General features: G+C 41.9%; 1 protein-coding gene across 2 annotated transcripts in view; it reads left to right on the top strand.

Annotated features, from left to right (window-relative positions):
* Positions 1–18,061, top strand: part of LOC132008276 (mitochondrial carrier homolog 2) — a 21,232-nt gene extending 3,171 nt beyond the window's left edge. Inside the window, exons 2-13 of one of the 2 annotated variants that reach the window (XM_059386825.1) lie at positions 585–669; positions 829–935; positions 7,139–7,165; positions 7,962–8,024; positions 9,367–9,424; positions 9,681–9,732; positions 10,143–10,202; positions 11,756–11,849; positions 12,921–12,968; positions 13,718–13,785; positions 15,978–16,053; positions 17,852–18,061. In XM_059386825.1, the coding sequence (XP_059242808.1) occupies positions 585–669; positions 829–935; positions 7,139–7,165; positions 7,962–8,024; positions 9,367–9,424; positions 9,681–9,732; positions 10,143–10,202; positions 11,756–11,849; positions 12,921–12,968; positions 13,718–13,785; positions 15,978–16,053; positions 17,852–17,938 (825 nt within the window). In that variant the 3' untranslated portion in view covers positions 17,939–18,061. The remainder of the gene's footprint in view (positions 1–584; positions 670–828; positions 936–7,138; positions 7,166–7,961; positions 8,025–9,366; positions 9,425–9,680; positions 9,733–10,142; positions 10,203–11,755; positions 11,850–12,920; positions 12,969–13,717; positions 13,786–15,977; positions 16,054–17,851) is intronic. The other variant, XM_059386826.1, reaches the window with a different exon arrangement.
* The last annotated feature ends 2,874 nt before the right edge of the window (positions 18,062–20,935 follow it).

Here is a 20,935-nt window from a genome sequence, read left to right as displayed (position 1 = left end):
CGTCAGGGAGCCTGCTTCTCCCTCTGCCTCTGCCTGCCATTCTGTCTGCCTGTGCTCGCTCTCTCTCTGATAAATAAATAAAATCTTTAAAAAAAAAAAAGATTTTATTTATTTGAGAGAAAGAGAGATAGCATGAGAGGAGAGAGGTCAGTGGGAGAAGCAGACTCCCCGCCGAGCAGGGAGCCCGATGCGGGACTTGATCCAGGGACTCCAGGATCATGACCGGAGCAGAAAGCAGTCGCTTAACCAACTGAGCCACCTAGGCGCCCCTAGAAAGTATTTTTGATACTCCTCAGTAAACTATAGCTTTCCTAACACAAAAGTTCCCTTATTTTATATTCAGTTTTTTATTAGTCTATCTCAGCTACATGGTTTACTTTGTAGAATTTGAACCAAAAGAAAGCTTGGAGTTTATTGAAACAAGTCTTATCAGTTGACAGAATAAGAAACTGACAAGGATGATACTTCGTGATTGCCTTGGAAAACATACACTGCATTTTCACTGTGGTTAAAAATTTTAACCTTGCAGCCAATACATTTTGGGGAATATTGCTTGGTATTGATATATTCTCTTGTTTTTGAAGGTGGGATATGAGCCTCTTCCTCCAACAATAGGACGAAATATTTTTGGGCGGCAAGTATGTCAGCTTCCTGGTCTCTTTTGTTATGGTAAGTGTTTTTGATTTATTTGGAATTTGGAGGACATTGAGAACGGTGCTAGGTAGGCAGGAGTTATAGAAAGAAAAGACATAGAAAGCCTGTTTACATGACATTTCTATGTAACCCTTTCTTCCAGCTGGAATTTAAATCTCTGACTTGTGTTCTCAGCTCAGCACATTGCGAGCATCGATGGGAAGCGTGGGTTGTTCACAGGCTTAACTCCAAGACTGTGTTCAGGTGTCCTTGGAACTGTGGTCCATGGTAAAGTTTTACAGGTAAGAAAATCAAGTAATTTTCCCAAAGATTTCGATTTCTTTTTATGCAGTTTGTTTTACTGACCAAGAGCAATTTCAAAGATTATATTTAAGACCATGTCCTTTATTCTCTTGAAAACATTTACTTCAAATACCCATTCTTAAGTCTTCCCTGGGATGCAAAGGGAGTTTGAAGTGATACTTTTTGATCTGCAGTCCTTCTTCCTCTGAACCAGTCATTCTGAGGAGAAACACTTACTTGATCTCCCGTGTAGCTCATTTTATTTCTTCAAAGAAGGAAGGAAGCTGATTGAAACACATACTTCTTTCTGGAGTTACTTTCCTCCTATTTCTAACATTACTGCTAGTAAAATGTTCTCTGTTACAAGCTTATTTTTTATGTATTTATGTATTTATTTATTTTTAAAAGATTTTTATTTTATTTGACAGACAGGGATCACTAGTAAGCAGAGAGGCAGGCAGACGGCGGGGCGGGGGAGGGGGGCGGAACCAGGCTCCTCTCTGAGCAGAGAGCCAGACACGGGGCTTGATCCCAGGACCCTGAGATCATGACCTGAGCTGAAGGCAGACGCCCAACCCACTGAGCCACCCAGGCACCCCTTATGTATTTATTTTTAAAAATAAGTAAGCTCCACTCCCAGCATAGGGCATGAACTCACAATCCTGAGATCATGAGTCGCATGTTCTGTGGACTGAGCCAGACAGGCACCCCAGAAACTTGTTTTTTAAAAAAACTTAACAAGAGGCGCTTGGGTGGTATGGTGGGTTAAAGCCTCTGCCTTCGGCTTGGGTCATGATCCCAGGGTCCTGGGATGGAGCCCCACATCGGGTTCTCTGCTCAGCGGGGAGCCTGCTTCCTCCTCTCTCTCTGCCTGCCTCTCTGCCTACTTGTGATCTCTGTCTGTCAAGTAAATAAATAAATAAAATCTTAAAAACAAAATAACACTTAACAAAAGGAACGTAAAAGTCAGGATAGTGGTTATCTGTGGGGAGAGGGGAGAAAGGGATCATGCATGGGGCTCAGGGGTAATGGAAATTATTTTCCTTGACCTGGATCATGACTACATGGATATTTGCCTTTTAATTATTTATTCTGTTTTACATTTGTATTTTCTGCACTGTTTCTGCTAATGTGTTACGTCACACAAATTTGGGAGGGACACCTTTTTTTTTAATCTCACCAAAGTACACATCAGGCTTGCGGTTACTTTTGGGAAGTGGGGGAAGAGATGAGAGGTGGAACTTCGGCGGTCTGTTTCTGTGGCATTTTATTTTAAGAAGGCCAGAGCTCTGAAACAAAAGGGGCAACTGTTAAACATGTTTAACCTTGGTAATGGATATATGTAGGTGAATTATTAATTTTTCTTATGTTGGCAGTGTTTCCTAAAATGTTTGTTAAAATATCAAGGTTATGAGGTGCCTGGGTGGCTCAGTTGATTAGGCATCTCTGCCTTTAGCTCAAGACATGATCCTAGGGTCCTGGGATGGAGCCTCACATCAGGCTCCCTGCTCAGCGGGGAGCCTGCTTCTCCCCCAGCTTGTGCTCTCTGTCAAAAAAAGTAAATAAAATCTTAAAAAAACAAAAAACAAAACCAAGGTTACATTTCTTTCTTTTTCACAGATCCTCTTGTTTGCCAGCTTCTTTTCACCTCAAATGCCAAAGCTAATGATTCTGATGGTGCTGGTTTCTCAGTTTTACCAGTTACCATGTAGGTCAAACAGAATGGCCCTTTATTGTATTTATAAAGGTGTTATGAATACAAATTCTGCACCACTTAGAACAGTCCTTGGGAAGGTATTTAGCGTGAGTGTGGTGGAGAATATAAAACTAAGGGATTTCTAGTTCATTATTCTGTCTCCTACTGGCACCAAGGTATGTTAGCCTCTGTGCTCTTAACTCTCAAAAAATGTCACAACAGGGGCTCCTGAGTGGCTCAGTGGGTTAAAGCCTCTGCTTTTGGCTCAGGTCATGATCCCAGGGTCCGGGGGTCCAGACCCGCATCGGGCTCTCTGCTTGGCAGGGAGCCTGCTTCCCTTCCTCTCTCTCTGCCTGCCTCTGCCTACTTGTGATCTCTCTCTGTCAAATAAATAAAAATCTTTAAAAAAAAAAAAGTCACAACATAGGCTAACCAGATCTATGTATTACTATCAACCTAGGTAATACATCAAATGTGTTAAATTCCAATTGGTTACTAACTGCTTATTTAAACAATACTTGGCATAGTCCTTCATTTACTTTTGTAGGCTTTAACATTAACCGAGTTCTAATGTTTTATCTTCTGATGAGCGTATCTTGATTTTGTTAAAATTTCATGATCTAATTGGCTTAGATTTTTTTTTAAGTTTTTATTTGAATTCCAATTAGTTAACATACAGTGTAATATTAGTTTCAGGTGTACAATATAGTGATTCAACACGTCCATACAACACCTGGTGCTCATCAGGACAGCTGCGCTCCTTAATCCCCATCACCCATTTCACCCATCCTCCCCCTCCCTCTGGTAACCATCAGTTTGTTCTCTCTAGTTAAGGGTCTGTTTCTTGGTTTGTCTCCCTCTTTTTTCTTTCCCTATGATCGTTTGTTTTGTTTCTTAAATTCCACATATGAGTGCTAATTGGCTTAGATTTTAAATTCTCTTTAGCCCTCCTTGATTTCTGAGTGGGAGAGGTTCTCTAGTAGTTGCCTCACATGGAAGCTGTTTCACCCCTCAGTCATTTCATTATTCTTTACACGCTTTCTTTTCTTTCTTTCTTTTTTTTTTTTTTAAGTAAGCTCTGTGCCCATTGTTGGGCTTGAACTCACAAGCCCTGTGACACTGAGATCAGAAGTTGCATGCTGTACCCACTTACTCTTCTTGTCATGCCTGTGGGCCAGATGTGAAGACTTGCTGGTGACCCCTGGATCTGAGTAATGGAGTCTTAATGGGCCCAAGCTTTTGGTGGATTGATGACTGGCCTTTTGTCCCCAGCCACACCCTCCCCTGGGCTCAGTGAAATTGTTGCCATTGCTTAAGTGAGCTTAATGCGAAGGCATCTGTCACAGAGTCAACTGGTTTTGTGTATAGACTTAGACCAAAAGTGAGAGTACTGCTTGAGAACAAGTTCCTTTACCTACAGGAAAAGTAAGCTTGAGTGGAATTAAGCAGGTGCTCTGAATATGTGTTTACTTGTGGCATGACAGGGAATTGATTCTATACTTACTATCAAAAGCAGCTTTTTGCATCAGGAAAAAAGACAGTTCAGGGTTGTTGAAATTGTTAGCCGTTGTAAGAAAGAGTTCTGTATATCTGAACAAGAATGAAATTGAATTCTGTTCAGAATAATGTAGAAAGGACAGGTAGGAAATTTTACTAACAGCGTAAAAAAGCTAAGCCTAGAAATGAGCAAGAATTTTTAAGTACGCGTGAAACTGAAACTATTAGAATTACTCTAACTAAAGACCTGGAATTTGACCCCAAAACAGCATTTTGCTTGGTGTTGAAATTTGTTCTCTTTGTTCTGAATTTTTAAAAAAAATTTTTTACAGAAGAAAGTGTTGTCTGTTTTTTTAATCTGGTTGGATTAGTGGCTCTATTGTCTTTGATTCTTTCGTTTTACCTATCCCATCTTCTGTTTCTAAAATATCCCACAAATAGTATTTCCTCTTCCAATATAGTCTGAACTCTGGCAGTATTCAGTATTTTTTTTTTTTTTTAAAGATTTTATTTATTTATTTGACAGACAGAGATCACAAGTAGGCAGAGAGGCAGGCAGAGAGAGAGAGGGAAGCAGGCTTCCTGCGGAGCAGGGAGCCCGATGCGGGGCTCGATCCCAGGACCCTGAGATCATGACCTGAGCCGAAGGCAGCAGCCCAAACCACTGAGCCACCCAGGCGCCCCAGTATTCAGTATTTTGGAAGAGAACAGAATCTTCTCTCTTGCTTGTTTTAGAAATAGTCAGATACAAACAGAAAAGTGAGGCAATTTTAGCTATTCTGACTTGGCACCAATTCTCTGTTCTTTTGTACAGTGAAGAAAAGAGCCTTGCAGTAATATGGTATTGGTACTACTTTTTTTTTTTAAGTGAGGTAAAATTAGTACATAACATTTTTAAGTTTCAGGTGTACAGCATTGTGATTTGACATCTGTATTCGTTACAAAAGGATCTTGTGGTTAACATCCATCACCATACATTTGACCCCCTTTCCCCCCACCTCACCCGTCTTCCATCCCCTTCCCTTTGGGTAACCTGTTCTGCCTGAGTTTGGTTGGTTGGCTGGTTGGTTTACAGTCCACATGTGAGTGAAATCACAGCTTTTGTCTCTCTCTTTCTGACTTATTTCACTTAACTTGATACCTTCAAGATCCACCCATGTTATCACAAATAGCAAGATTTCAGGTGCCTGGGTGGCTTGGTTGGGTGGCTGCCTTTTGCTCAGCTCATGATCCTAGAGTCCTGGCATCGAGTCCCGCTTCCGGCTCCTGGCTCTTCGGGGAGTCTGCTTCTATCTCTGACCTTCTCCCCTCTCATGCTCACTCACTTGCTGTCTCTCTCTCTCAAATAAATAAATCTTTTTCTTTTTAATGGCAATATATATATATTTTTTAATGGCTGAGCGATATTCCATTGTGCTTAGATACCATAATTTCCTTATCCATTCACCCATCAGTGGTCATTTAGGTTGTTTTTCTGTATCTTGGCTATTATGAATAATGCTGCTATAAACATCAGGGTGCATATATTTTATCAAATTTAGTGTTCATATTCTCGAGAGGTGGAATAGCTGGATTTTATGGTTGTTCTTTTAAATCTTTTTTTTTAATTTTTTTTTTTAAGTAAGTAATCTCTATACACGGGATGCCTGGGTGGCTCAGTCAGTTAAGCGTCTGTCTTTGGCTCAGCTCATGATCCCAGGTTTCTGGGATTGAGCCCCACATCAGGCGCCTTGCTCAGTGGGGAGCCTGCTTCTCCCTCTCCCTCTGCCTACTGCTGCCCTTGCTTGTGCTCTGTCTCTCACTCTCTGTCAAATAAAATATTTTTTTAAATATTTTATTTATTGGGCGCCTGGGTGGCTCAGTGGGTTAAGCCACTGCCTTCGGCTTGGGTCATGGTCTCAGGGTCTTGGGATCAAGCCCCGCATCGGGCTCTCTGCTCAGCAGGGAGCCTGCTTCCTCCTCTCTCTCTGCCTGCCTCTCTGCCTACTTGTGATCTCTCTCTCTGTCAAATAAATAAATAAAATATTAAAAAAAAAAAGATTTTATTTTTTTATTTGACAGAGAGAGATCACAAGTAGGCAGAGAGCTGATCCAGGGGTACTGGGATAGAGCCCCATATCAGGCTCCCTGCTCGACGGGAAGCCTGCTTCTCCCTCTCCCACTTACTCTGCTTGTGTTCCTTCTCTCGTCGTGTCTCTGTCAAATAAATAAAATCTTTAAAAAACAATAAAAAAATAATCTCTGTGCACAAATTGCTATTGCTCTTTTAAACTCACAGCCCCAAGATCAAGAGTCACATGCTTTACCAACTGAGCCAGCCAAGCACCCCTATGATAGTTCTATTCTTAACTTTTTGCAGAACCTCCATACAGTTCCACAGTGGCTGCACTAGAGTACATTTCCAGCAACAGTATCAGGGTTCATTTTCCTCCACATCCTCCCTAACACTTGTTATTTCTTGTCTTTTTGATGATAGCCAATCTAACTGGTGTGAGATGATATCTCATTATGCTTTTGGTTTGCATTTCCCTGATAATGAGTGATGTGGAACATCTTTTCATTTGCCTTTTGGCCGTCTGTATATCTTCTGTGGAAAAGTGTGTGTTCACATTCTCTGCCCATTTTTTAAATCAGGTTGTTTGGCCATTGGTCCTGCTTTTTCCATAGCTTTAATGTTAGGTTATGTTTTTACCAGCTTATTTCTGCTAAATGTGTATGTGTAGTAAATAATGCCCTTGGATTTTTAGTTTTTGGTTTGTTTTCCTATTTCTTATTTTAGATAAGAGTTTTCATGAGCATTCACTTGTTCCTCCAGCTGGCCAACATATTAAACTTAGCAATGACATCATTTTAGAGACACTTCTTTCCAATTAATTGGAAATACAAAATATTGGAAATATGCAGCCCAAAAAAGAAAAAAGCCAACTGTTTTATTCTCATTTTATGTCCTCTCTCAGTGACACTATGACAGCCCTAATCATCCTTTCTTTTCTTTTCTCTTCTTTGTAGCATTACCAGGAATGTGACAAGGTTGAGGTATGTTGGAGCTGATTTGTATGCATGGGCCCGTTTCCCTTGCAAGTTGCTATTGCTCTTTGGTCTTTTTTCAGAGAAAGGACAAGCAGTCAGCTCCCCTTTCATCTCAGTGAGTGTTGGCATACAGGGTGGCCACCAGTTTGAATAGTTCTATTTAAAACCATCAAGAGGGGCGCCTGGGTGGCTCAGTGGGTTAGGCCGCTGCCTTCGGCTCAGGTCATGATCTCAGAGTCCTGGGATCGAGCCCCGCATCGGGCTCTCTGCTCAGCGGGGGGCCTGCTTCCTCCTCTCTCTCTGCCTGCCTCTCTGCCTGCTTGTGATCTCTGTCAAATAAATAAATAAAATCTTTTAAAAAAAAATAAAAAATAAAAAAAAAAATAAAACCATCAAGATATGGGTGCCTGCCTGGCTCAGTTGGTGGAGGGTACAACTCTTGATCTTAGGGTTACAGGTTCAAGCGCCACGTTACATGTAGAGATTACTTTAAAAAAATAAAACCTTTAGAGGCACCTGGGTGGCTCAGTTGGTTAAGCGGCTGCCTTCGGCTTGGGTCATGATTCCACGGTCCTGGGATTGAGTCCCACATCGGGCTCCTTGCTTGGCGGGGAGTCTGCTGCTCCCTTTGCCCCTCCCCCTCCGTGTGCTCTCCCTTGTGCTCTGTCTTCTCTCTCTCTCTCTGACAAATGGATAAATAAAATCTTTAAAAAATAAAGAACAAAACCTTTTTAAAAAATAAGTCATTCAAATTAAAAATAAAACCACCAAGATACCTGTCTTCTTTCATTTTGATTTCCAGGATTTAGGCTCTGGAAATTCACAGAAAGAAGTCACACCTTCCTTCGACCAAGTTATCAAGGAGGTAAGAGACTGATGATGTCCTGTGCTATTTCCCTCACTCGCAACGTATGCAGTGTGGCAGTTTGTGGAATCAGGATCATCAGGCCCGTGTGTTCAGCATTTATTCCAAATAAAGTAGACCTTCAGTTCATTTTGGGCTTTTCTACATGATACCATAATAAGGAAGAAAAAAAAAAGCATTGCTTTCTATTTGGATTAGATGCATTTCAAGGAAACTAATTTTGTCCACTCATTTCATGTGTGAAATTGAAGAGGTTTCTACTGGAAGTCTTCTAATAGAGGTGTAAACCTCTGGCACAGTTGTGTTTAAGTAGTGGCCTGCCCCTTCGTGTGTCAGATATCATCTATCAGGAGACGCTTTTACAATGTTATTCTGACTTGGGATTGTTCCTCGTACCCATTTCCCGTTCCCTTTCTCTGTCACTGGAGTTTGTTTCATGCCTGACTTAATATTTATGGCTTTCAAAACCACTCTTTTATTTCTTAGTCTTTACATTGTTTTATTGTCTTTAGTGAGATCACAGTCTTCTAGTGAATGCTGCCTTCTAAAACACATATTCCAAAAGAAGCAGGTCTAGATGTCAGATGAATCAGCTTTGTTTTTGGTAAATTTTCTACTTTTTTTTTTTAAAGTAGAGGTACTTGTATTAATATGTTTTTGTGGGTTTTTTTAACTTGAGTTCACCTATCCTGTGACATGGGCTCTTCTCAGGACTGTCATTGGCGCAGGGGTGAGGGATATCTTAACTAGATGACCGAAGGTGATGTTTCAATGCACAGATGAGTAACGGACCTGCTGTCTTCACTACCTGCCTCCCCAGTGTTGTAATCTAATTTTCTCTGCCACTTCTTTACAGAGTCCTGGCCAAGAAAGATAAACTAGGATAAATAGCAGCTCTAAGATACTGCACAGTTACAGGCTTGGGGTGGAAAAACTAGTCAGAGTTGCTCTGTTGGCACAGATTAAACAGAGCCTGACATTTGAATAACATAGATCACAGACTCTCTGAAATCACTCTCAGGGAGAAAGCAACTTAAAAATCGAAATACCAGGCCCTGTGGTTTTATTCCAGCTGGGTTAGTGTTTGCTAGCGAGCCTCTTAATCTTTGGATTGGTTGTTCCAATCTGTAAAATTGAGAAGATAACAGAAATCTGCTTTGCACATCAATTTTGAGAAGTAACCATAACGGAACACTGAACCCAGGAGGAAAGGTAAGAGAGGATAGCAGTGTATTACACCGTACCACATTAGGACGAGGGTGCTGTGCCGCCCACATTACTTCTCGCAGGAATCCGAGTGTTGTCTGTTTAGGTTTCAGACGTGTGTGTTGATTGTTTCTAGACGACTCGAGAGATGATGGCCCGTTCTGCTGCTACCCTCATCACACATCCCTTCCACGGTAGGTTTACAGTTGGTGACTGACATCTGATTTATGACCCACCTTTCATAGCATTGGCTCTCCTGACCGCCTAGACGGGTTGATGGGGGACTTCACTGAAGTGCCTTGCATGTGTGTTTTGTTTGCCTGCTCCTTTTGGCATTTGTCCAATTAATCCAGAGAGCAAAATGTTTTTAGATGGAAAAGCTTTTTTCTTTTTCAGGGCTATCAAAGTTTATCTCGACATAGTTTTAAAAATCTTTTCTCTGTTCTGCAGTGATCACTCTAAGATCTATGGTACAGTTCATTGGCAGAGAATCCAAGTACTGGTAAGTGTTTTCGTTTTCCCGTATTCAGAGAGATCTTTCCAAGTGTTTTATATTTTAATGGTGCCTTAGAGTTTACAGAGCGAATTGAGAGATCATTTGTTCTGCACAAAAATGAACCAAAAAATGGTAAGATGGAAGACAATGGCCCAGGCAGGTTTAGGAACCTTCCAAGGATCTCAGAGTAAGTTGCAGAGCCACTGAAGCCAAAATTCACCCTGACTCCATGTGACTGCACCCTTAGGTAGTCATATCTCCACTCCTGTCTCCAAATTCAGCTGTCTTTGCAGAGTGAGAGTGGCAGAAAGGGAGGCTGGGGTATAAATTTCCTTGTCAAAAGTGATCATCGAATTTTTTTTAATAACTCCAAAATAATCTTCATGTATTTTTGCCTTTCCATCTTCTGTACCTAGTGGACTTTATGATTCCATAGTAACCATCTATCGTGAAGAGGGCATCCTAGGATTTTTTGCGTAAGTAAATTGTTGATTTACATGTGCAGTTATCTGTGGGGGTGGAAAGCTTTAATGAAAATCAGGACACGACTCATTGTTTAATCCTTGGAGAAAATGTACTCTCCGGGTTTCCTTCATGTGACACTCTGTTAAAGCCCCTCAGACTTAAATTCTGTTGTAAAGATCGCAGACTTTTGCTCCTGGACATCTAAAACATTGGATATTAGGGTTTTGGTTTTTGTGTGGGGGTTTTTCATTTTGTTTTCAATTCCATTAAAATTTTGTTAAATTCGTTCCAAGTTTCTACCTTTATAGTAAGTTCCTATTGTGCAGTCGATAAACTAGAGAAACTTAATTTTTGAAAAATAGGAAAATGATCTCCCTTACCCTGAGAGTAATACATTGTTGCAAGGCCATAGTCATTCCCTTGGGTTTCCTCTGGAAGAACTCGGGCTTCCACTCTCGTTCTTCTTTTAAGAACGAAACTAGAAATGGTCCTCTTTCATTTGCAGAGTATTGCCATGTAACTGGGATTGTTTGTTTGGTTTTTTAGGTTTTTTTTGGATTATGATAGCCTGGGAGGGGGCCCCTCTGGCTCACTCAGCTGGTAGAGCATGTAGCTCTTGATCTCAGGGTCTTGAGTTCAAGTCCCATGTTGGGCATGAAGACTGCTTTAAAAAAAAAAAAGAAAGAAAGAAAGAATAAGTGAATAAGTAAATGGTCTAGGAGATAGGATAGCTATTACATTCTTACTTTAGAGATTAGAAAAAGTGGGTGCTCTGGGAAGTTGATTTGCTCTGGTCACACAGCTTATAAGTGATGGAAATGGTATTTGCACCCCGGTCTTCAGTCTGTCGGGTGATGTTCATCCTGCTGTGCTGCGCTGCATCACCTCGGCTACTTAGGCCCTGGGAATCTGTTTTTTGACGTCCCTCACTCATCTCTGTTTCTCGTTTTATAATTTTGTAGTCATTTTCGGCCCTGTCAGCTTTGAATGTCAAGTAGCTTAGCCAAAGTCATATTTAAGTCTCTTCAAAACAGACAGATTTTTGTCCACCCTGCTCATAATTCTTAATAGTTAGGTGAGCCCATTAGGTGAAGCTTTGAGGGCATATAGCTGGCCTGCATTTGTCAAATGGGAAAGAAAGTCGTTGTGGAGATTAACCTCAATGACTGGAGAGTAACCTACAGTTACATTAACTAGAATGAACTAGTCCATACTAGATTCCGGCATTCGTTGTCTCTTTTTTTTTTTTTTTTTAATTTTTTTTTTTATTTGACAGAGATAGAAATCACAAGTAGGCAGAAGTAGGCAGAGGCAGGCAGAGAGAGAGGGAGAAGCAGGATCCCTGCTGAGCAGAGAGCCTGATGTGGGGCTCAATCCCAGGACCCCGAGATCATGACCTGAGCTGAAGGCAGCGGCTTAACCCACTGAGCCACCCAGGCGCCCCATGTATTTTCAGTTCTCTTGAAGACTTTGAACTCTTTCTTTGAGAAGTGTTTGTATTGGGTGGATTATCTTTTTACTGATCGCAGTTCTTGGCTCTTATTTTTTTTATTTCTTCATGTAGGGGTCTTATTCCCCGCCTCCTAGGTGACATCATTTCTTTGTGGCTCTGTAACTCACTGGCCTACCTCGTCAATACCTATGCACTGGACAGTGGGGTAGGTGTGACCTTGATAAGATGTGTTGGGGCTGACTTTATTGTATTCTCTGGGCGGCTTGGTTAGCTTCACAGTAACGTGGTGGGGCACCTGGCTGGCACAGACAGTGGAGCATGTGACTCTTAATAATCTCAGGGTCATGAGTTCAGACCCCAAGTTTAGGATAGAATCTATTTTAAAAAATGATAAAGTGGCACTTCATTATATTTTTGCCAGACTCATTGTTACATGGCTAAACACTGTCAGTCGAGTTTTTAAAGGCTAATGGATTACCCTATATTATTTACCATAGAAAGATGCACCTAAGAAAGTCCCTGGGGTATAGCCGAGGAAGCCTAAGAAATCTGTCCCTCTCTCTGTGCTGCCAGGAGATGGCCTCAGTATTGATAGATGATTTTTGCAGATACTACGAAGCAGGACAGTTTCATAGTGTACCAAGGGCTATTTCGTCCAATCTGAAATGTTAAAGGGATTCCTGGACGGGGCTTCTTAGAAACCTCAGCCTGGGAGGTTTTAAGAATTCGCCTTTCCTGGAAGCTGTGGGCCTCTCTGCACAGAGGCAGCCCCGTAGCATGGTGGAAAGTAGAACACACACAGGGAGGTCTAAACCCACGCAGCGCGTGTCTGCAGTACCCAGAGGCTGGTCTCTGCAGCGTCTGGGACACAGCTGGGCGCGCATAGAGGTAGTCACTTGTCCCTCGGATACACCATAAATGTCGTTTCCAGGGATTGGATTTTTAGGACGTGGGGAAAGGTTACCAGTCTCATTGCCTTTTTTTTTTCCTTTTTCTTTTTTTTTTTCATCCTGGGCCTATTATATTTGTTCCTCCGCCATCACATAGTCTCCTGCGAATTTGTCTCTTCATGTTGAATCAGGTTGATCATTTTGTCCACTGCCTTTTTAGGCTCATAATCAGTATTTTATGTTTTCATCTTGAAATTAATTTTCTGGCTGTCAAAGAAACTAAAAATTTAGAGAGAGAATAGATTGAGATGGTAGGAGACAATTCGTCCTTAACATCATCTTAATTTTCTTACTCGTTCTAATACAGACTTTTCTTCCTGTTTCAGGTTTCTACCATGAGTGAAATGAAGAGTTATTCCCAAGCTGTCACAGGAGTGAGTTTTTAAAAATCCTCTTGACCTAGGGATAGTTGTGTTTTGTTTTTTTTTTTCTTTTTAATCTCACCTGGGTCATGTGTTATCACTGCTTGAAGGCAACGAGATGTCTCAAAGGAGAGTCTTAAGTTTGTTAATGTCTGTCAGAGGTGAGACTAACCCAGAGTCCCTGTGTCACAGGAACGGCACTAACAAGCCCACATGGTTTGGTCTATTTGGCTTTCAGGGGGGTGGGAGAGACATGTGGGCGTTTCTCACCACATCCTGGCCTGCAGGTCTCAGGCCTGCTTCCCCCTGCACCTGCCGATATGCCCTAGAGAGCTTCACCCTCTTGAGTCATGTGGTGTCTTCTCCCTCTTGAGTCGTGGTGTTTGACTCCCAAAGTAGCTTCCATCGTCTTTGGAAGGACATGCATAATTTCTACTATCTCAGGGATGTTTTGAAATGCTTCATTGTATTTAGTGGTGTTTACTTTTTCTGTTAAATCATGTCCTTGAGTTTACTTGAAAGAAGACTCAATCACAGTAAGAGTAAGAGAAGCCTTCTGGTCTTCAGTTAAACTGTTGGATAATGGGGATGTTAGGAGGAGGTATCCTGTTCAGGCTCAAAAATGCGTAATTTCATCTTTCCTGGGATGCTGAGAAAGCAAAACCAGCGTTGGAGTGTTGACCATAGTGGGAGGCAGAGGAAGAAGAGACTAAAGATTCAGAACGACCTAATAACTTAGCTGTCTTTTTACCACTTTGCAGTTTTTTGCCAGTATGTTGACCTATCCCTTTGTGCTTGTCTCTAATCTTATGGCTGTCAACAACTGTGGGTAAGTGCCTCGCATTTCTTATTCCATTCACCTGACAGGCAGAGCAGTCCAAGGAGAGATTTGGGGAAGAAAAGTACAGTTGATGCCATTACTAGATTTCCTGAATTTTTTCTCTCTCTGCTCCATGCACCAGCAACGGCATCAGTTTATATTCTAAGCAGCCCCTCATATCCTCTCTTAGAATAGAGAAGAGCGCAAAGACTATTTCTCAAGTACTTACAGACAGTGTACACTTGCCTGTGGTTTAAGTGGGATTGTGATCAAATTACTGGATTTCCACATCCTTCCCTGTTTTTCCTAGGGGCTGCATGGAGAAAGTAAGTTTTAAAGAAAGAAAAGTAGGAAATTCGGTTCCTAGAAATGTTCTTTTTTCTTTCTTTCATGGGAAGGTTCTTAACCTTTCACTGTATTGGTGGGGAAGGGTGGGTGGCGGTATGGCGTGAACACCACTGATTGCCAGCTTCTAGATGCCTAGTGCCTGCACCACACTGGGCAGAGGTTTTGCCTCTTGCTTTAGTTCGCTGTTCCAGTATAGTCCCCGACACAGTGTGTCATTAGACCTGTCATGGTTTTCAAACCAGATGTCAAGCAAAGAGCCATGTGGAGTTTTAAACATAGTTGTCGTATTCCGTATCCTGTCGCCTTCTGTTTGTTTTGTGTCTCAAGACCCTGAGATCAAGAGCTACATGCTCTAAAATTCCAAATTACCAATCACCTGTGATTGGTAGGGCAGTGGCCACATTTTAGCTCAGAGCATACACGAAAGATGAGTTGAATGTATTACTATTCCTTACAGATTTTTTTTTTTATTTTTTAAAATATTTTATTTATTAATTTGACAGAGAGATCACAAGTAGGCAGAGAGGCAGGCGGGGGTGTGGGTGGTGGGGAAGCAGGCTCCCCACTGAGCAGAGAGCCCAACACAGGGCTCCATCCCAGGATGCCAGGATCATGACCTGATTCGAAGGCAGAGGCTTAACCCACTGAGCCACCCAGGCGCCCCGTCCTTACAGATTTTTAGGGAGGAAGTGATTCTGGGTTCTACGTGAGTAAAGCATGTGGTCGCCAATTTTTAGGTTCTTTTGAACACTTAGGTTTGTGTTTTTGTTTTTGTTTTTGTTTTTGTAGTAAAGATTTTATTTATTTATTTGAGAGAGAGAGACAGTGAGAGAGAGCATGAGCGAGGAGAAGGTCAGAGGGAGAAGCAGACTCCCCATGGAGCTGGGAGCCTGATGTGGGATTTGATCCTGCGATTCCGGGATCATGACCTGAGCCGAAGGCAGTCGTCCAACCAACTGAGCCACCCAGGCATCCCTTTGTTTTTGTTTTTAAGATTTTATTTTTTTATTTATCTGATAGACGCAAAGAGAGCACAAGCAGGGGGAGCAGCAGAGGGAGAGGGAATAGCAGACTCTCCAGTAGTCAGGGAGCCTGATGGCAGTGCTCGATCCCAGGACCCTAGGATCATGATCTGAGTTAAAGGCAGACATGTAACAACAGACTGAGCCACCCAGGCGCCCCACCACTTAGTTTTTAAATCTCCTTTCTCTGTACTTTAATCACATAATTGCTATATTCTAGAATTATATTCATTCTTAAAAACCTGGGTGTTTTAGACGATTCATAACTGGTTGAAGTTTGCGTTTACTTGTTTCAAAACCTAAATATGACGGGTGCCTGCCTGGCTCAATCAGGGAGCAGGCAACTCTTGATCTTAGGGTTATGAGTTCTAGCCCCACATTGGGTGTTGAGATTACTTTTTAAAAAAAAGGAAAAAAAAGACCTAAATATGAGGGAGGGAAGTCCTTTTCAGATGCTTTTTCTTTTCCCTGCTCCAGTATAATTTGTTCCATTGAAACTAAAATCACCTCTTGGGGAACTTTCTAGGTCGGAGAATATTTTGACCAAGATTTATCAAAACTCTTGGGGCGCCTGGGTGGCTCAGTGGGTTGAAGCCTCTGCTTTCGGCTCAGGTCATGATCCCAGGGTTCTGGGATCAAGCCCCACATCAGGCTCTCTGCTCAGTGGGGAGCCTGCTTCCCTCCTCTCTCTCTGTCTACTTGTGAGCTCTCTCTTTCGGGTAGATAAATAAAATCTTAAAAAAAAAAAAAAAAAAGATTTGTCAAACTCTTGAGAGAATGCTTTGGAAATGTTAATTTGAATGGCTCATTCCCCCCCCACCCCCGTTTCAGGCTTGCTGGTGGATGCCCTCCTTACTCCCCGATATATACTTCTTGGATAGACTGCTGGTGCATGCTGCAAAAAGAGGTACTTCTGTCTCATTCTCTTTCTCTCTCTCTCTCTGTCTCCATTCTTCCCTCCCTCCTCACCCCTCCTCTCTCTCATACTTTATTTTATTTTGTTTTTGTTTTCTTAAATAATGTCTCCGGAATCCCAGGTTAATTTTTGTAGGTTGCCCTTTGGTTGCCAGTCACATACCCTTTACACTGTTCTGTATGTCACTCCAGCACAACAGTAAAGTGTGCTGCATAGAAATATCAGGAGGGGTCATGAATTAAGAATCCCTAGATATGACGGAGAAGCCATTTGAGTGATCACATTCAAATTATAAATAAGGTCTGGGTAGATGATTATCCTGGATGTTAAAACGCTGGACCCAATTTCAGGTTCTTTTTTTCTAACGTCACCTCTTTTTTGTAACTTCTCAGGATCTCCTTATACATTCATGTGTTTTTCTCCAGTATAGTAGAGAGGAAACTGAGAAACGAGAGGTTGTTGATGACGTTCTTTGTCACAGTGATGATGATGGAGCTGGTCTCTTCTAGTCTTTTTAGAGAATGATTTTGTCCAGACTCCAGTTTCTTCTTTGTTATGCTGTGAGGTATGTCATCTGCAACCACAAATTCTCAGTCCAGGCAAAGCTTTGTTAGGAACCAAAATAATGGGTGGCTGTGCACTAAATTTAACACAGGATCACATTAAATGGCCATCAGTTTTAAGCTGTTTTGAAGTGGCACACACTTTTTCAAAGATTGTAGAAGATAGTGTACGAGGACTATCTTTTTTATCACATTTTATCATAGCATTGGCAATGATAAAGGCCTCCTGTGAGAAAGGCCTCCGTTCACAAGAGTTCAGGCTTCCCCAGCCTGACCTCCAAAAGAAAAGGCCTAAGTGCTCCTGTAGTTGCCTTTACCCAGCACCCATGCCAGGCAAGCCCCTGTGATCCAGGCTGGAACGCTTGGATGATTTCCATACAGACCTAATGTTGATATCCTGGGTTTCATTCTGAGTCTCACACTTTTACTGGGCAATCTCCTGTTGTGGTCCCCATTTAAAAGGAAAGGTGGACCTCCTTTCCCTACTTTCTAAGCCCTGCTGTAGGAAGGAAGCAGATAGAAAATGTGTTAGGGTATCAGACACCTTACCTGGGGAGCAGTAAGTCCTCTAAGTGCTTAACACGACAAATCTTGATGGGGTATTTACTGTATATTAGACATCATGCCGAGAGCCGCCTATGTACCGGCTCCTGTAATCCTCAAAATAACCGTATGAGGATAAGTACCATTCTTTATCATCCCACTTCACATCTGAAGAGATTGGGACTTTGAACCATTCAGTAACACTAATTGTATAACCCAAGGCTACCCAGTCTGTATTTGTGGGAGCGGGATCTATGTGCAGTCTAAGTTCAGAGTCTGTTCAGTTAAGCTTACAACGTTATTACTCTCGTAAGATTTTAGAAGTATTTCCTAAAGCTCTGACCATTCCATTGAAAAGTAAATAAAAGCTCGCCCTTCATGAGTGGTGGGACCGTGTCAGCACCCTCTGTGTATTGACTCATGTGATAACCTAGCTAGCAAGTGGCAGAGCCAGAATCCAAACTGCAGGTTCTGTGTAAGGAAGAGATCCTTGCCTTAACACATGTGGCAACATTGTAGTGAGCTTCCAGAAAGCTCGGCTGGAGTCGGAAAGCCCCAGTCTCACCCTGGCCCTTTTAGTCGCATCTCCAGAAAAGTGTCCACATACATCTCTCTGCTGATTTGGACTAGCTGACCTCATGTTCACACTAGACTTTGTTTTTATTTTATTTTTTTTTTTCCAGGGAAATATGAGCCGAGGAAATAGCTTGTTTTTCCGGAAGGTCCCCTTTGGGAAGACTTATTGTTGTGACCTGAGAATGTTAATTTGAAGATGTGGGACAGGGACAGTGACATTTCTATAGTCCCAGATGCACAGAATTATGGGAGAGAATGTTGATTTCTATACAGTGTGGCGCGCTTTTTTAATAATCATTTAATCTTGGGAAAATGGAGGTGTGTGGTGTCTGCCTTTTTTGTTCTTTTTATCAGCACTACATTATTTACCCCTGATGTTCCCCCTTTAGTTATTCTGAAATGGGACATTTTTGCTCCAGGCTCGTTCTTTGTAAACGGGGGTATTTTCTCAAAAGGTATAGGCAGGTTGTCATGTGATTTGAGTCTTAATTTTAAGGCTTTGTAAAATGTAGAATACATTCTCAAGAAGAAAGAAGTAATTCTATAAAATTTTAAGAAATGTAATAAGGTAAACTATATGGGAGGTTATGAATTACCTTTTCTTTAGTAGACCCTAAAACCTCAGCATCCGCCAGAATCTGCCTCCCATTATGTGCTTTCTATAAGCACATTTGATTAACCCTCTCATCCTTGAAAAAGACAATCCATTGCTAATGACCCTGGAAAATCTCCACACAGGCTGTCTGCTTCTTCAGTAATAGATGATTGCCAACAACAACAAAAAAGGGAAAATTACAGAGAACAACCAGGTTTTGGAAAGCAACCCTATTGGCTTCTCCCCCCCCCACCACCACCAAAAGAAATTGTCATATAAAATATGAAAAGTGAATACTGCAGCAGTAGCCCCTTCTCTAAGAGCTAAGTGTTTGCCAGTCCCTAAATTGTATCATTATACATTTCCATGTGTATATAATATTTTCCGTACAGATTATCATCTTATAATCTTTTATTCAGTTTTTATTTTGTTTCTTTGTTGTTGTTGCTGAAGGTAAGTAGTTTGCTTTTCCTTCCTAGTGACGCCCTTGGAAAGTGTACTTAAAACTTCATACCTGATAAGGCCCATTTAGGTCCACGGGGCGCTTAGGATACTGACCACCTCCGCTTAGGATACTGACCACCTCGCATGTCATACCCTCAGGCATGTTAGCATTCATAGGAAGAAAAAAAAACATTTTAGAAGGAAATCATTTCAACTCAAGCATAAAAGCTCCTATTTACTCAGGCCTTTTAAAGCAGGTTCAAATGCTCTAAGATGAGAAAGCATATGGTTTCACTTCAATAATCCACTGGGATTTTGCCAAATGAGTAAGCACTTAATTTGCTGCTGCTCAGACTTCTCTGTCAAAAGAGCCGCACCCATAATATCAGAGTGAGCTTGCAGGGGTCTCCTCCCTCAGGGTGTAGGAATACAGCCTGAAGCTCATGTGCAGCCTACCTTGAAATGTCTTTGATGTATCTTATTTTGTCTCAAAAAGTAATGTAAATTTTATATTCTATTCAATATTATCTGCATTTGTTTTAATATAAAAATGTTTTGCATTACCCACTTTTTTCCTTCCAAAAAAATCTTCAGTAAAGATGATCCAGGAAAATGTGCCATGTTTATTATCCTGTGGCTTCTGTGCTCATACACACCGGCCTATACTAGTCGAGAAGCTTTTTGGACTGGAAGAACCAGTCTGCCACCAGAGGGCGCCATGGCTTCGGTTTTTGCCGATGCAAGTTGGGCCATGCAGGATTTGGAAGGCCTGGAATTTTTCTAAGTGCTGTCCAGTCAGTCCGTCTGACTTCTTCCAAGCTACAGATCCAACAAGGGTACTATACCAGTGGTCCTCCATGAAACTGTATAGGCTGTTAACATAATCAGACGTCTGAAGTTATTCAAGGGTGAAATACATGTAGGTACTCTTAAGATCCACCTGCAAGAAATAATCCTGTGTAAGAATTTAGATAAGAATCATCTAGTAAGCTGCACCTGTGGAACTGGGCAAGTGGTTTGCCGTGGCAGTGCTGAGCTGAGCTGCCAGGAAGTAGTCCCCCGCAAAGTGTGATCGTCACTGAAGCCTTGATTGAATAAAAGAATCTGGGGGTTTCCTGCAGCTTTTGGAGTGGCTGTAAAAATAGGGCAAAGAAGCAGCCTTCGGGTGAAGGAAACTTTAAACATAGCCCTCTATAGGGCTCCTGGGTGACACGGTCAGTTAAGCCTCCTACTCTTGATCTCAGGTGTTGATCTCAGGGTCAGGAGTTTGAGACCCGGGTTGGGCTTCACACTGGGCATGGAGCGTGCGTTAAAAAACAAAACACATAACCCTATATTCCAGCTTCTTACTGAACCTAAACTCAACATTGGCTTTGCTATAATTTTCTACTCCAAAAATAGCTGCCTTTCCCTCTCTGCGTTGAGATTCTCCCTCTATGGTGAGATTGCATCCTCATGCCCTCTCTCTCTGAAGTCTCAGTCCTCCCGACCGGATGAGGTCCGCCTTCAAACCCTGCTCCTCCATGGCTTGTAATTACAGTACAAACTCGTCTGACAAAGCGGAAACTGCACCTGTTACACGCTGCTAGGTTCAGGGCGTACACAGCAATGGCATTACTTCTTTCTGATCTGAAAATCTGTTAGGGTCAAAAAATCACATTTAGCCTTTTAAACCAGGCCCACCAAAACATCAGCCTTTCTGGGCTTTAGAGAAAAACTAGCCTGTCACATCACAGTCCATGCAGCTGGTCACTTTAAGATCTTGTGGCATGTTAAGGGAGCAAGGAGAGAGAAAAACATTGGGAAGGAATGAAAATAATGTCTGTCAAGCCTGTCGTGTAAGTTTTAATTCTCAGAATCTTTGGTAGAGGAGGTATCCTACTTCAGAAAGAAAGAGAATTTAGGAATAAGGAAAATTAGTAATGCATCTAAAATTACATAGGTAATTCCGAGCCAGATTCACACTGCAGTCTTTCAAATCCAAGGTATGTTTTCTGTTTCATGGAGGCTATGAAGTGCTGAGAAAAAAAGTAGCCAGTGAGCCAGATGATGAGTAATTCAGCCATCCAGGCAAAAAGGCCCTGCATTTTGATCAAAGCAGTGAAGTAGAAAAACATGCCACCCACAGAGTAGAGTAGAATGGTCTTAAATC

The sequence above is a fragment of the Mustela nigripes genome, unplaced genomic scaffold (assembly GCF_022355385.1).
Source record: "Mustela nigripes isolate SB6536 unplaced genomic scaffold, MUSNIG.SB6536 HiC_scaffold_76, whole genome shotgun sequence".
Taxonomy (NCBI): domain Eukaryota; kingdom Metazoa; phylum Chordata; class Mammalia; order Carnivora; family Mustelidae; genus Mustela; species Mustela nigripes.
The sequence above is the reverse complement of the archived record's forward strand: the minus strand, read 5'-3'. Positions and strand labels throughout refer to the sequence as shown.